This window comes from Zalophus californianus, chromosome 2 (genome assembly GCF_009762305.2).
Source record: "Zalophus californianus isolate mZalCal1 chromosome 2, mZalCal1.pri.v2, whole genome shotgun sequence".
Classification (NCBI taxonomy): Eukaryota; Metazoa; Chordata; class Mammalia; order Carnivora; family Otariidae; genus Zalophus; species Zalophus californianus.
The window spans coordinates 175283750-175298506 of record NC_045596.1 but is presented as its reverse complement, the minus strand read 5'-3'; the positions used below and the strand labels follow the sequence as shown (position 1 = coordinate 175298506).

The 14757-nt window shown below is 43.1% G+C and overlaps 1 protein-coding gene across 6 annotated transcripts in view; it reads left to right on the top strand.

Moving 5' to 3' along the window:
- Positions 1–14757, top strand: part of RBPMS (RNA binding protein, mRNA processing factor) — a 172671-nt gene that overhangs the window by 10520 nt on the left and 147394 nt on the right. Inside the window, exon 2 of one of the 6 annotated variants that reach the window (XM_035726037.1) lies at positions 4510–4660. The exons of the other annotated variants lie outside the window; for them this stretch is intronic. Within the exon in view, the coding sequence (XP_035581930.1) occupies positions 4655–4660 (6 nt within the window). The 5' untranslated portion in view covers positions 4510–4654. The remainder of the gene's footprint in view (positions 1–4509; positions 4661–14757) is intronic. 6 annotated transcript variants of the gene reach the window in all.

The window sequence follows — 14757 nt, the reverse complement described above, 5'->3', positions numbered from 1 at the left end:
GTCTTACACTCCTGGAATGTTACTCCCTGGCAGCAGGGGACCTCTGTCTTGTTGAAGGCTGTAACCCTCAGCGCCTAGAACAATGCCTGGAACTGCCCAATAAATTTGTTAAGTGACTGGAATATGAACCAACCTGTCAAACTTGGGGCCTGTTCAATATACCACATTGTCCTAAACCTTTTCCAGCAGTTTTGAATTAAATTTTGATTATTGCTGCCTTGAAGATGATCATTTCTGGATGCCCATCCTCACTTAATTACATCAGAAAGTCAAATCATCACATAGCTTTTAAGCTAGAAATTTTATTTATTTTTTGGCTTTTTACGTTTTTAATTCCAGCTAGTTAATATACAGTGTTACAGTAGTTTCTAGGCCAGAAATTTTAGATGGTGAGTGATTAGGTCCTTTGTCCGGGGGTTGTACATAGCAGTTTTGCACACATAATGGAATCCTTGCCTTTGTCCAGTTAGGACAGAAACCTAGCACAAAATTCCACAGAATCGGGAGTGTGATGTGGGCCCGGCAAGGCGTGTTAAGTAAAAGTAGGGCAAGATGAATTGGATCCCTGTTTTGCAGATGTGTGTGGGGGGTTGCAGAGGGTTAATGTTAACAATCCAGGTGGAATTGGAGATAGACTTAGCACTGTCCTTTTGATTTAGTCTAGCCCCAAGCTCAGTATGCTTTCCTCCCCTTGCCTACAAAAGGCATAGCTCAGGATAAGGCAGGCTTTAGCTAGACGAATCCAGCCTTTAAGCACCTGTATGGGCTGCCATGAGGGAAGGCCTAATCTGGGCTCTGTGAACCTTTATGGAGGAGGCAACTTGCAGCTACAATTTCTACCTACTTGTCAGCCTCACACTGTTTTTATTACTTGTAAAGCAGAGCAGATGACATTTCAGGAAGAAAAAAATGTAAGTCGTCATTACTTTGGTCACCAGACTGCCTGTTAATTGAGCATACTAATGCACTCATGAACTTGCAGGCCATTGGATTTATCCCCGTTTATGGCATTCATGTTCTAGTACTTGACCTTGAGCAAACTTCTTAAACTTAACCGTCATCCATTGTCCATTAGTCTTAGAGACAGTGGTTTATAGACAATGGTATATAAGTCCTCTGATTAGTCAGTTCTTGACCATATCATTGATACTCTTCATTTTTTGTCTTTTCTTTGCTGAGGGACCTAGGACAAGCCCTTTAAGCTGCTTGCTTTGACATTTAAGCTCATTTCCTTAACTAAATCACGGGGATTGGACAGACAATGCCTGCTGTGCTTGAAAAGAATCCTAACTCCACTCCCGTGTTTCTGCCTCCTTCCCCTTCCGTTTCTGAATCCTGGTAGAGGATGCTGCTGTGGTGGCCCACCAGCCAAGTTCCATCTTGGGTGGAGGGGGGAGGCTGTTGGGGGAGGGGCATGGTTTTAAGCCTGAAATTTTGTTTTGCTTTGTTTTTTTACTGAGAAAATCAATGCTTCTCCTTGAGAAATGGGAGGGAGTTTCTGGGTGTGAGCTAACGGCAGGAAATGACCCTCTCTAAACAAAAGGACTCTTTAAGGCCCATCCTGAGTCTTTGTGTTTTGAGAAGGGGTTATGCAGAAGACCTGAGCTACGAAATTAATCTCTGCTTAGCCATCCTCATGGGGGAGGGGAGAAAGGAGAAAATGCCTTTCCCTGCTTGCCCTCCCAGGTGTCCCAGGTGGTACCCACTAGGAGTACCAGAGTGGTTTAAGAGTAGGGCCTGGGGTGGGCTTTGGGCTAGTGTGGCTTCTTACCCACCCCCCCCACCCCCCCCCACCCCCCCCCCCCGCCCCGGCCCCCGCAGGAGGCAAGAAGGAACCAGGTTAGGCAGAATTCAGGCTGTGTGACGTTCGGCTTTAAATCTGGACTTCTTGGAAAAACCCATCACTAGCAAAATGCAGAGAGAGATAATGAGGAAGGGGGGAGAAGCTATTTTGTATGATCCATGTCTTTGTAAGTAAACGTGGATTTATTTATTTTTAAAAGATTTCATTTGACAGAGACACAGAGAGAACACAAGCGGGGGGGAGTGGGAGAGGGAGAAGCAGGCTTCCCGCCGAGCAGGGAGCCCGATGCGGGGCTCGATCCGAGGACCCTGGGATCATGACCTGAGCCGAAGGCAGTTGCTTAACGACTGAGCCACCCAGGTGCCCCAAACGTGGCTTTAAAATGAAGCAAAGATTTGAATTACTGTGTTAACTGCTTTTCATTCTTCTAAATCTAAACGATGATCCAATAATAGCTATGACCTCTGCCTCTTGACTAACAGGGGATTTGTAATCATTGCTGTGTTGATAGCGGGCCCATACGAAGAAATGAAATGTCGGGCCTTGCCCCTGCTTTGGAATGCTCCCACACTTTAAAGTGACTGCTCATTATTACCACTACTTGTACAGCGGGATCCTGAATTTATATTGCTAGCAAAGTAGTTCTGTCTTATCAAAATTATTTTGCCTTTACAAATTCTTGCTGACTTGCTGCAATGAACTTCTTCTCTTCCGGGCACACTATACCTCCCCCCCCCGCAGGAATATAAATCTTCCCACTAATAATTAGAAACACACATTTTGTTGAAAATGGTTTTGTGGTTTACTTAGTTTTCAGAACACTTGAAAATGACAAACATCTTTTCAAAGCACATTGCTGCATCACTATTTTTAGGCTTTATATTGTCATTGTATTTTTAGAAAGGCCTGGTGATGTCTTTGGTGGGCACTGGTGTGCTAAGGGGAGAGAGCTGATTTACTTCACAGCACCAGAGTCTTAATGATAGCAGGCACAAGATTGAAGCTGCTACTCAGATTCCTGTGTGAAAAGGCTTTGTTCACGTACTAAATGTGTTGGAAGACTGTATCTTTAAGTATGAATTGAGGGGTGCAGTATTGTTTAAAAGAGACCCAGTCATTGTAAATTCCAGGGCTTGCATGGAAAAAAGATTCTCATTGAGAATTCCAGTGTCTGATGTGTTGATAGGGTTTCTCATTTTCTTAATACAGAAACTTTGGAGAAACATTACTGTTGTAGTGTTGTTAATTTACACATGTGGAGATATGTACTGACTTAGATTCTTTTGGAGGCTTATATACAGTGTACACTTGGCATATGTTTTGCATTTTTAAAGTATCCCACTATTTTCCATTCATTATCTATGGTAACATCACTTGTATTTTTACAAAGAAAAGATAAAAATACCAGTGATAGTCTACCCACGACGTTTAAGCTGCTTAATACTAAGCAGTGCATGGTGCTGGAATGCTTTGCCTGGAGACCGGTTTCTGCTGCAAGCAACGGTGAGGAAGACTAAACATTCCCAACCAGTATACTTCGCCTAGGTTAGTTTGTAGTTTCAGTGGATTCAGGGATGGAGTGGATCTGATTTTACGGGATGGAGGAGGAGCCTTTTCTGTAACTCTTCACCTTCATGCAACTACTGGTAAACCTTGAAGCCAACTGAAAATGTCCTGATCGGGAATGTTTGTCCATTTTTTCCATGTTCTTGGATGATCAAAGGGAAATGTCTTGCCCTCTGCAAGACCAGCATCTGTTGCCATTTGGTCATAGTGCACCCAGCCTGCGGACTCTGTATCTTAAAAAACAAAAACAAAAGTCAGTTGTGGGGGTGGGGGGGAGGGGGAGGCGGGAACAAAGCCTCAAAAATGCTTATGGGGCTTTGGAATATTGTGAGTTTCTGATTTTGGCAAATACACTTTGGAGAAGTTTTAGCTATTAACTGTCCTTTCCTTTCCATTCCTTAAGGCCCACAGGCCTTTAATCAACATGAAAATTGCTCTTGTTTCTGTTGTAAGTCATGGGTCATGATTATGCAGAGAAATCCTGTTGGTGGGAGCTTATCCTGAAGTCAACAAAAAAAGTGTTATTTTTCCTTAGTAATAAAGGCTGCCCAAGGAAAACTTGGGTGCTGCTCAGTACAGAGGAGACCCGGGCATAGAAATCCATTCGTGTGACCTGGGTCCTCCCCCTCATTCCAGTGCTCTCTGAAATCTCTCCACCAAACTAATGTGCATTGTATTTTCCAAACTGAAATTGCAGTCCTATTCCTTGGTAAACCTGTCATAAATACCTCCCCTCCCTCCCCATTTTTTTTTCCCTCCCCATTTTTAATGGATTAATTTTCAGAGGAAATTTCTCCTATAGGGATGGGTTAGAGGAAGCATATTGTTCCTTGTGAAGTCCTTACTTAGGTGGTGTGCCTTTGTGGGGGCTCTGGGATATTAATGTAATTTTTTGCTGCTGTATTGGACATTCGTAGCACCCACTCCTACAGCACTGGGCCACGGCGTAGCTTCTGTGTACCGCAGAGATTTCCTCCTGGGATATTTTTGCATATTTTAAATCCTGTTAGGCACTTAATTCTGTCGGTCATTTCTCCCAACATTCCTCAAAGGAAGGGTAGTAATGTATTGCTTCTCTTTTAGAGATTAAAATAATGGTAATGAATCCATTGGATATTTAATTTCTTTTATTCTTTTAGGATTGAGATTCCTTTCCAAGATTCCTAAGCCGATTTGTTCACCTAATTGGATCACATTGTGTCCCGAGTTTCTTTTCACTTTTTCTTACTGGAGAAGAAATTCACCCACACTACCCCCTCCTCTCCCTCCCCTTGCCCTCCTCAAATGCAGGTAAGCCAAAAACAACCCCCCCCAACCCCCAACAGTTCTGCAATTCCTTTCTCGGCAACCAGTGTTAATCAGTATGTATCTTCTGTCCTTTTCTGTGTGCACACTCCCTTCTATTTTAACAAAAATGAGATCATACTATAAAAGTGTTTACATTCACATTTTTTTTTTTTTGAAACTTAGCATTATGTCATGAACATCTTTGCGTGCCAGTGGATACATTTCTGCTGCCTCCTTTTCAGTTCTTTGTACTATGCCATAAGGATGTGCCTTCCTATGTCTTATCCATCCCTTACTGAGCGTTGGAGCTTGTTTCCAACTTTGTGATATAAACACCACTGTACATCCTCCGAGCTAAATCTGTGTGTACACCCTTCGTGATTTCCTAAGCTTAAGCTCTTAGAACTGGAATTTCTGGGTCAAAGGGCATGCATTCTTTTTAAGACATTTCATGTTTATTGCCAAATCTCAGAAACATTGTACTGACTTATACTCCCACCAAGACTATCAGCAGGCCCCTTTTTCCTGCATCCCCTGCCACTGCAGTTTTAAAATGTTTTCGGAGGTTGCTCCTCTAACTGTGGAGTTTTCCACATTTGCATTCTGTGCTTCATAATTAATATTCCTGTCTGATCTGTACAACACTTGGGCATTACGTATGGATTTTAACAACAACAAAAAACCCCACCCCATTTCAAGACCTCTCCCAATTGTTTCTGGTACTGCTGTAGGCCCGAAAATGCTTAATTTCTGGAGAGGTCCTTCTCAGGTTCAGTGGAACACCATGAGCAGTGTTGATTTTGTGATCTTAGTGTATTAGGTCCTTTATATGTATTGCTGGCTATAAACTCAATGACTGGGGAGGAGACCAATGCTTGAGGCGTTCTGCGTGCGTGTGCACATGTAGAGCATTTCAGTGAACCCGTTCCAGCAGTTTTCAGGTGAACCAGTAACCCTGCCAATTTTAAAAACAGCTGTAAGATGTATCTTGATTTCCAAGATGTTCCGTTGTGGAAACCTGTCTCTCAGAACTGGGGGATACGTCCCATCTCTGCTTTTCTGGTCACATGGTGGGCTTACTCTGGAGACGGGAGACATTCTTGGACACACCGTTCAGTTCAACGTAAGTTTTGGAGGACCACTAACTAAGGACATCTGTGGAGGGAGCTTTTATAAAGTTAAAACAATGCCTTTCATGAGGTGTGGACTGTGCAGTGTATCTATTAGTGGAAATGTTTTCCTTCCCTCTAAGTTGAGGAGGAGGGCCTGGAGCTCCAGTGTATGAATGGGCGCGAGTGTTCCTCCGTTTAAGTGACAGACCATCAGGGCATCCCCTCTTCCCCACAGGGGCTGTTTTCCCTGTGGGTGCCCGCCATGTAGCCAGAGCCAAACACTATCTGAAGAAGAAAGCTCAGGTCTCCCTGTATAGTCAGGGCAACCCCAGCCCACGAGGCCTCCTTAATTGTTAACAGAACATTCCTGCAGAGCACACACCCTCCACAAAGCCTACACACATGTTCTTAGAGTGTGACTCGAGGAAACGAGCAGATGTAATGGAAACCTCAGTCTTGACTCATCCTGACTCTTACATATGAATGGAATTTGCATCTCATTTAGCTTTAATCTAACAGTCTTTCAGGGTAAATTCCCATGGAAGTCATGAAATACTGAATTTAGATGCACATAATGCCTTTCCCAAAGGGGCTGGAAACTTTTGCAAATAAAAAACGTGCCTTCTTTTCCTTGAGTCCTTGATTTCAGTTGACAGATGGCGAGGGAGTCGGGGAAGGGGAACATTGTTTAGTGGTGAAGAGGTTCACCTCCCCTGGGGTACAGTCATTAGTCCTGGTTGAAGACAGGCCTTGAACCCGGTGTTTTGTTGGCTCTTCAGTGGGGATGTAGAGGTGGTTACCAAAAGCACTTTTCCTGCCTACTTCCTTTCCTACTTGGAAAGACTTCGTCAGCGCAGAAAACAATGGGAAAATAATACTAAATTCCTATATGAGTTGACAAGTTGTGTAATACAGACAGGGCTCAGAAATTCAGAGAGAGCAGTGTGGATGAGAGTAAAACAAGCTTGGTGGAAGAAAGAGATGAGCCTTAATGAACTGGTAAGATTGAAAAAGGGTAGAAGTGGGCACTGGGGTAGGAGGGTATCCCCTTCATAAAGGTTTGGAAGTAGGAATACTTACATGGCCAGGAGAAGCCCAACTGGCTGTTAACTTTTAATGAATAAATAAGTAAATGAAAAATAAGGGTATTTTCAAGACATTTTTTTGGTCCATTGTCATTGGTTTCCCCAACCAGGCCTGTCCCATACAGGATAGATCTACAACCTTCAGAATCCAATGTCAGTATGCTAAACTTTTTTTTTTTTTTTTTCTTTTTTAAACTAGGCTTGCAAGGCCACACAGACTGTTCAGATTGGCATACTGGAAAAATAAAGCATTTTCCTCTTTGACTGTTCCCTCCTTGGCTTCCTTGATGAAGCTGTTTACTCCATGACTGAATCTCCATTCTGACTCTTCAGGAGAGCATGACGGTTTATCAGTCGCAGTGGCTCTTGGCTTTGGAAACCAAATGTGTAATTCCTAGGTGAGAGAGTCCTTCTAATGATTCTGCCCTCCTGCTGTATGAAGCCCTGGTGACAAAATGGGCAGCAGACAGACCTTGAACTTGACCTTCCTGGAACTTTCAGTGTGGTGGGGAAGTGTGTATTGTACAAATAAAAGCACAAGTAAATACAGGCTCACAGACTGGTTAAGTGCTATACAGAAGCCTAGCTGACGTGAGAACTGTATTCGATGGGTTACCAAGGGATCTTGTTGACTTGGTTCTAAGCATTGCATACATCGCTTCTTGTATGTTAACTCCTTTAGGCCTCCACCCGCTAGCAGGTGGGTACCAGCCGCCGTTATTCTTGATGTACAGGTGAGGACCTGAGGCTCAGAGAGATGAATAACTTGGTCTAGGTCACTAATAAATACCAGAGCCTGGATTTGAAAACGTAGGCAGTTCTAAATTTGTCCTCTTAATGCTGAATGTCCATGCCCATCTGGAGGGGTATTCTTCAGAGAAGTATATTCTAAGGAGATCAAGAGGGCTCTTGAACCTCGTGCCTCTTGGGAGATAGACTTGCCCAGGTCCTCTGTGATCAGTAATGTGACAACTTCTTTTCAAGGAGGTGAGTCACCCAGTTATACACAGTATCTCTAGTTTCAGAAACTCTGGGTTGCCTTGGACTTCACGCCATAGTCTGCTCTCTTCCATCTTTTCCGTCCCCCTGGTCTGGACTCAAGAGGACACCCCCAGCCTGCACTGCCTTTCTCTCATCCCTGGTCCATACGCTACTTCTAGCAGATTACTCTTCTAGAGGTGTTACTCCCGTAAATCAGCTAGCTCCTGAAGACATTTGAAAACATTTGCAAACTCCTTGATAAAGGGTCTGAAGTGTATGAAGGTGCTCTGAAGAACGGGACAGCAGCGGCTGCCTCTGTTTGTTGTTAGTGGGTAAGATCCAGATTTCTTTTTTTTTTTAAAGGTTTATTTTAGAGAGGAGGGGTGGGGCGGGGCAGAGGGAGGGGGAGAGAGAATCTCAAGCAGACTCTTGCCTTCTGGAGAGATCACGACCTGAGCCTAAACCAAGAGTCAGACGCTTAACCAACTGTGCCACCCAGGTGCCCCAAGATCCCGATTTCTTTAGCTGACAAAGGCCCTCTCCCCCGCCCCACCCCCCCGGCCCTTTTCCTGCATTTCCGAACTTGTCTACTATCTTCCTGTATGCATGGTCTCCTCAACCTCCAACCCAACAGCTAGTCTAGTGTTCTTTCCTTAAGTAGGCTCCATGCCCAGCATGGGGCTTGAACTCAGGACCCTGAGATCAAGAGTCCAAATGCTCTACCAGCTAAGCCAGCCAGGCACCCCGGGCACTTTGTTCCTTTTTATGGCTGAAGAGTGTTTCCCTTGTGTGGATATATACCACATTTTCTTTATTCATTCATCATTGAACATTTAAGTTGTTGCCGCTTTATGGGTGCTCTGTTCTTACAGAGGTCCCTTCTTACAGGGACCCCCTTCATGTCCCTGAGTTTCTAGTGCATAGAGTGCTTTCTTCCATTCACTCCATGCGTTTACATTTTTTTTTTCTTCCAGGCTTATCCTGTGGGCTTTCCTACTTGCCTGTGGAGCTTTCCGTCCACAGGACTATTATGTCAGCCTCCAACTTAGCAGCTGAATGCTACCTCGAATATGCACTTCTGTCCTTTTACACATATCTATGTATGTTTGTTTATTTGGACCTTGAGCTCTTTTTTTTTTTTTTTTAAAGACCATTCAACAAATACATATGTACGTACGGAGCACTGACTTTTTGCTATACACGTAGTAGGCCTTGGCAGAGAATCGGTGAACAAAGCTAAGAGTCTTGATGTTGTGGAGACTTTAGATTTCTAGCAGAGCTTACATTCTAGGAGATTTAGAAATGTATACACACACACACAAAGTTAACTGCTGCTCTTGTATATTTCCAGCACCTGGCCACAAGATGTTCTACAGTATAGATTCTCAAGAAACCTTATTTGATAACTATTACATTGATTTTTTTTTTTTTTTTTTTTTTTTTGAGAGCATGTGAGAGCACTAGCAGGGGGAGGTGGGAGGGCAGAGGAAGAAACAGGCTCCCCAGTGAGCAGGGAGCCCAATGCGGGGCTCCATCCCAGGACCCTGGGATCATGACCTGAGCCGAAGGCAGACACTTAACCAACTGAGCCACCCAAGCCCCCTGAAGTTTTTTAATTAAATTTAACGAGACCCCGTAACCCTCTCCAAGCTGTATAGATGGCTGTCTTATTTTTTTTTTACAGGTGCTATAATTACAGTTGGCCAAATTTATTCACAAAGGGGAAGAAGTGGATATTAAGTATCCCCTTGGAGAATGAAAACCAACTCGGGGAGAGCAAGTCTCCTGTCCTCACACTAAGCCATGTCTTTACTCCACACCCTTGCCTGTATCTTGCTGCCTTTTTCCTAGCCTGTTCAAGTAGGAGTCTTAATTATTCCAAGGATTGAAATCTTACGGGGAGGCGCTGTGGGAGATGCACGGAGGGAGGCTGGAGCCTGTTCCTCACTGTCAAAGTTGAAAAATCTTCCTCCTCCTCCTTCCTGTTCGTTAATAGGAAAGCGTTGACTCCTTTTCTGACCCAATTTGAGGCACTCTTGGCCATAAACCAAGCACCCAAGGAGAGCCGCCGGCTCCTTACCCATGCGCACCATTAACTGTAGTATGTCAGGTCTCCATTTTCTCTAGTCTCTCGTCAATGACGTGGCCGAGCTCTCCCAGCGTACCGTGAGAACTAACGAGTTAATATTTGCAGAGGCCTGTGGAAATGTTAAGTGCTCCGTGTTGTTGTTATCTTCTCTCTGAGCTTGGTTGCCTTATAAGGCTGTCCACTAGGCCCAGGGACTTCTGTTGGGGAGCTGGGCCAGCCTGGGAGGCTCGATGGCTGTGGCAGTCCAGGACTTGCTCCCGGAATGGGCTCAGATTTCCTATTTTAATACTGGTGATACCACTTTTTACTAATTGCTGGTCCAGCTCTCACAAGTACTTTTCCCTCCACTGTATAGCATCTATTTTTAGCACCCCATTTCTGTGCTTCTTGCCCTTGGTGAACCAAGTATAGTAAAAATGCACTTGGACAAAATAATCCAAAATTCTTAAATTTTCTGGAAAGGTAAGCTATTTATCCTCAGAATTATTTTGAAGTAAATGCATTCTTTTTAAAACGCTGTATTTTAAAAAAGTGACAGGTGGAGCATGTGATTCTTGATCTCAGTGTGGTGGGTTCAAGCCCTGCATTTGGGGGTAGAGTTTACTTAATAAAACAATAAAATAAAACCGAAATGGCAGGTACAACATTCAAATCGTGCTCCAGTTTTTAAAAATCGAATAAAAATGTATAAATATTCAATGTAGATTACTACAAAAGTTTCCTTTCATGAAAGAGACATTTCTTTTCAAACAGTAGTATGTAAACGTGGAAATTTACATGTTCAGAATCCAATTTTAAAGATTTTTCCTTCTTCTGGTTTTCATTGTAATGACATAGATTTATGTTATCCTCGGTTTTTGAGCTGGAAGAGACCTATGTGTTGCTTTTGTTCAATACCCTATCTTTGATCAGTGTGGCAGCTGAGTCTGAAGCCCATTCCCTTTTTAAAGTAAGCTGCAGGGGTGCCTGGGTGGCTCAGTCGGTTGAGGTTTGAGTCTTGGTTTCGGCTCAGGTCATGATCTTGAAGTCGTGGGATCGAGCCCTACGTCCTGCTTCAGATTTTCTCGCTTTCCGTTTGTTCCTTCCTGCCCGTGTGCTCGCGTGTGCATGCGCTTTCTCTCTCTCTCTCTCTCTCTCTCTCTCTCTCTCATATGAATAAAAACTTTAAAAAGAAAACTGCATTGTTCTAATTCCCATTTCTCTCCCTGGAATAAGAGCTGTCATATCTTTCTGGATCCCAGATGTCAAGTAAGTAACTCCTATAGTTTGTGTTAATTTGTAAAGTGGACAGAATGAGAGGTATTAACAGCACCCTTCTTGGAGTAGGCTGAAAAGGTAAGTGCTGTAAAATGTGCCAAAATGGTGGTGTGGGTTAAGAGAGGAGTAGACTGTTACTTCTCAGAAGTATTTTGGTCAGACCTCCTTTTTTGTGTCATCAGAACAGTAGGTCATTGGTTACTATCTATGCTGGCTCTGTGGGCTACCCTCATATGCTTCTGCATGTAAGTAACATAAGACCTTTTTAGAGGCAATAAATATTTTTGGTGAGCCTTGGACCTCCTATATCTGTGTGAATGTGTATAGGCAATCTCTTGTTTATAGGAAATGGTGCAGAGTTGGGGAACTTTGGTTTGGCTTTGGTAGTTGTGGGAAGTGGGACAAAGTAGGCAGGGTCTGTTGCTCGTTAGCTCATTTGATTCCAACAGTATGCTGATGAACCCAAGGTCACTGGACCATTTGTGTGTAGGCCAGCCACCTCTGCTCTGCTGGGATTCCAGACCTTGGCCAGGAAGCTGGGCTATGTGTGTCACTGGTCACGAAGCTGGAACAGATAGATCACCAGACCCAGTAAAGGAACTCAAAACACACGCCCTCTGGATCATAGACTATAGCTCTAAAATTTATAAGATAGTATAGCAGATGCTTTGCACAGTTTTTCTTCTAAAAAATTTTCTTTGAGGGGCCCCTGGGTGGCTCAGTTGGTTAAGAGTACAACTGTTGATCTCACCTCGGGTCTTGATCTTAGGGTCATGAGTTTAGGCCCCACATTGGGCTCCATGCTGTGCTTGGGACCTACTTAAAAAATTTTTTTTTTTTCAAGTCATAAGTATGTGTCTACCAAGGATCCTAGGAGAATACAGTAAAATATAAGAGAGAAACAAAAATTGCTTGTTATCCCATTACTGACCGGTTTTACTTTTGGATTTTTCTGTTCTTGACATTTTCTTTACTTGGCTTCCATGTTACTATAGACTTTTCTCCCCCTTCCCACCCCCTGTGCCTTTATTCTCCTTTTCATCTTTGTTGATTTGGTCCTTAAAATGAAAGTATACCTCAGAACCTCTGTCCTGTGTCTTCATTTCTTCTTATCCTGCATGCCCGTGGAGGATGTCCTTTGTCCTCCCAGAGTTCTGCCCTGAGCTTCAGATTCAGATATCCAAGCATCTGCATCACTTCCAATTGGATGTCTTCCATACACCGTAATGAACTTCACACATCCAGTAACTGATGTCATTATCCTCACCCCCAAACCTCCTGTGTTCCACATCTGTCCCCCTTCACCCAGGTGCCCATCTTCCATCTCCCTCTGTAACTAGTCCCTCACCAAAATCAGTTCTGCCTCCCTCAGATCTCCAATCTGTTGACGTCTCTCCATCCTTTCCCCTTACCCTCCTACTCAGGTGACCAGCGGAACTTTGCATACTGCCATACCACCTGCGCCTCCCCATAGTCCTTGCTCTTCAGGACAGTCAGGGTAACCTTTCAAAAAATGGAAGTGTGCTCTCTGATCCTGCTTAAAACCTTTTCACTGGCCCCCTTGCCAGATAGCCTCCTCTGCAGGACTTTTTCCTGGAGAATTCTGCTTTCGTCCTTCTGAGCTTCGTTCACTTCTCCACGCATCTGTATCATTTACTGTGTCGGACACCAGGTTCTGGGAACAGGCTGAAGGAGGTGGGGAGAGACAGACCTGGGCGTGGGCTTGGCCAGGAGGATGTCATGGCTTTGTCTTGGGGAAAACCTGGGCCAGGACCAGGCGGTTAACTGCTGGGTACATTAGATGGCGGTGCGTGGACACACCATGCCTTGCTCCGTGTTTGGCATGTGGGAGTCCTGCAGTATTTCAGCTTGCTTTGCCACCAGACTTTGAGGGATGGCTCCTTGAGAGAACCATGGGTGAAGCACATTGTACAGAGAGAAGAACATCGGATTTCTTCATCTAAAATCTGTGCTTCTGGGGTTTGTCAGCTGGGTTGTGTGTTTCATGCTTAAGATGACTGCGTCTAGGGCCCGACTTTAACACAGTGAGTCCCTTTTGTAAGATTTCAAGTCCTGTTACATTGCAATGTGGGATTTTCAGGGTTGGGAAATCCCTGTGAGCCAGGACACAAGAGTGGTGTCTGGATATCCTGGTGACTTATGAGTTGGAAGAGTTGCATAGATAGTAGCCATGTCCCCTGCTTCATTTTGGGTTTGTTTTGCATCATCGTCCAGATAAACTAAACAAAATGATAAAGGATGGAAAAGACCCTCCATTACTGTAGTCAGTGTTTGTGTAAATGTTAATCCCTAGGAAATAGAATGTTCTTTGCTCTCATTCTTTTACCCTCACTCTGCCCTCTTGATGTTTTCCATTTATTGTTCTTTTGGTGGGGGAAGCTTGTTCTTCAAGGGAACACATAGATCTTTTTACCTTCTAAGAATACGATAAAATCTTTTGTGTTTGTGATCACTGAAAAATCTGTTAAAATGTTTAGTTTACTTTCATATAGACACAAAACACTGGGTATCTAAGTGTTTACCAGAATGTTTGGAATTGTTGGATGGCAGCTCTGTTTTTTTTTTTTTTTTGCTGTCTGTGCACGGCACAATGAATCTTCACTACTCACTCCCAGATAACAGATTATCTGTAGCTGAAATCGACATGGAGACTCCTCAGAACACCTGTTTTTCATAAACTTAGAAAGTTGCAAAGAACCATAAATACCATGGCCCCTCATTTTTCTGTTAAAAAAAATTACAAAGTAATAAGTACTGGTAATTTTTGAGGTATAAAAATACAGAAGTCCTTGCAGCAAATAATGTAATATTCTCCTCAGTCTCCCACCCTCATCTTGTTCCAGAAGTGTAATCAGTTAATGGCTTAATATGCATCTTTCTGTGCACTTACAGATGAAAATGTTTTGCAACATGCAGTACGTGATTTGTTCCATTTTAACTTGACAATAGATCTTAAATCTTTCATGTCAGAATATATAGCAGTAGCTTATTCTTTTTTTTTTAGCTTATTCTTTTTAATAGCTGTATAGGAATGTATAGTATTATATTGAGATGTACAATAATATATTTTATTTCCTGCTGACTGACATCTGAATTATTTTCAGTGTTTTTGCTGTTACTTAATGATATTGCAAGAAGCTTCTTTGCATATAGAAACAGGTGTGCTGGTATTTCTGATAAAGCAGTAAAGTTGCATTTTATGCATTTGACTTGTTAGAATTAAACCATATGTACTCTTATATAATTAAAACTGTAAAATTTTAGGGGCACCTGGGTGGCTCAGTCGTTTAAGCATCCAACTCTTGATTTCAGCTCAGGTCATGGTCTCAGAGTCATGATACTGAGCCTCTCCTCGGGTTCAGCCCTGGGCATGGAGGATTCTCTCTCTCTCTCTATTTTTCAAATAAATAAAATTTTGTCTGTGTGTTCTTTAGGATATATGTACATTGGTAAATGTAATTTATATTTATGTATATTAAGCATATTTGAATACATGAACTACATATACTTGAACAGTTTATAGGATCATTAAGGTTTTTTTGTTTTGTTTTTTAC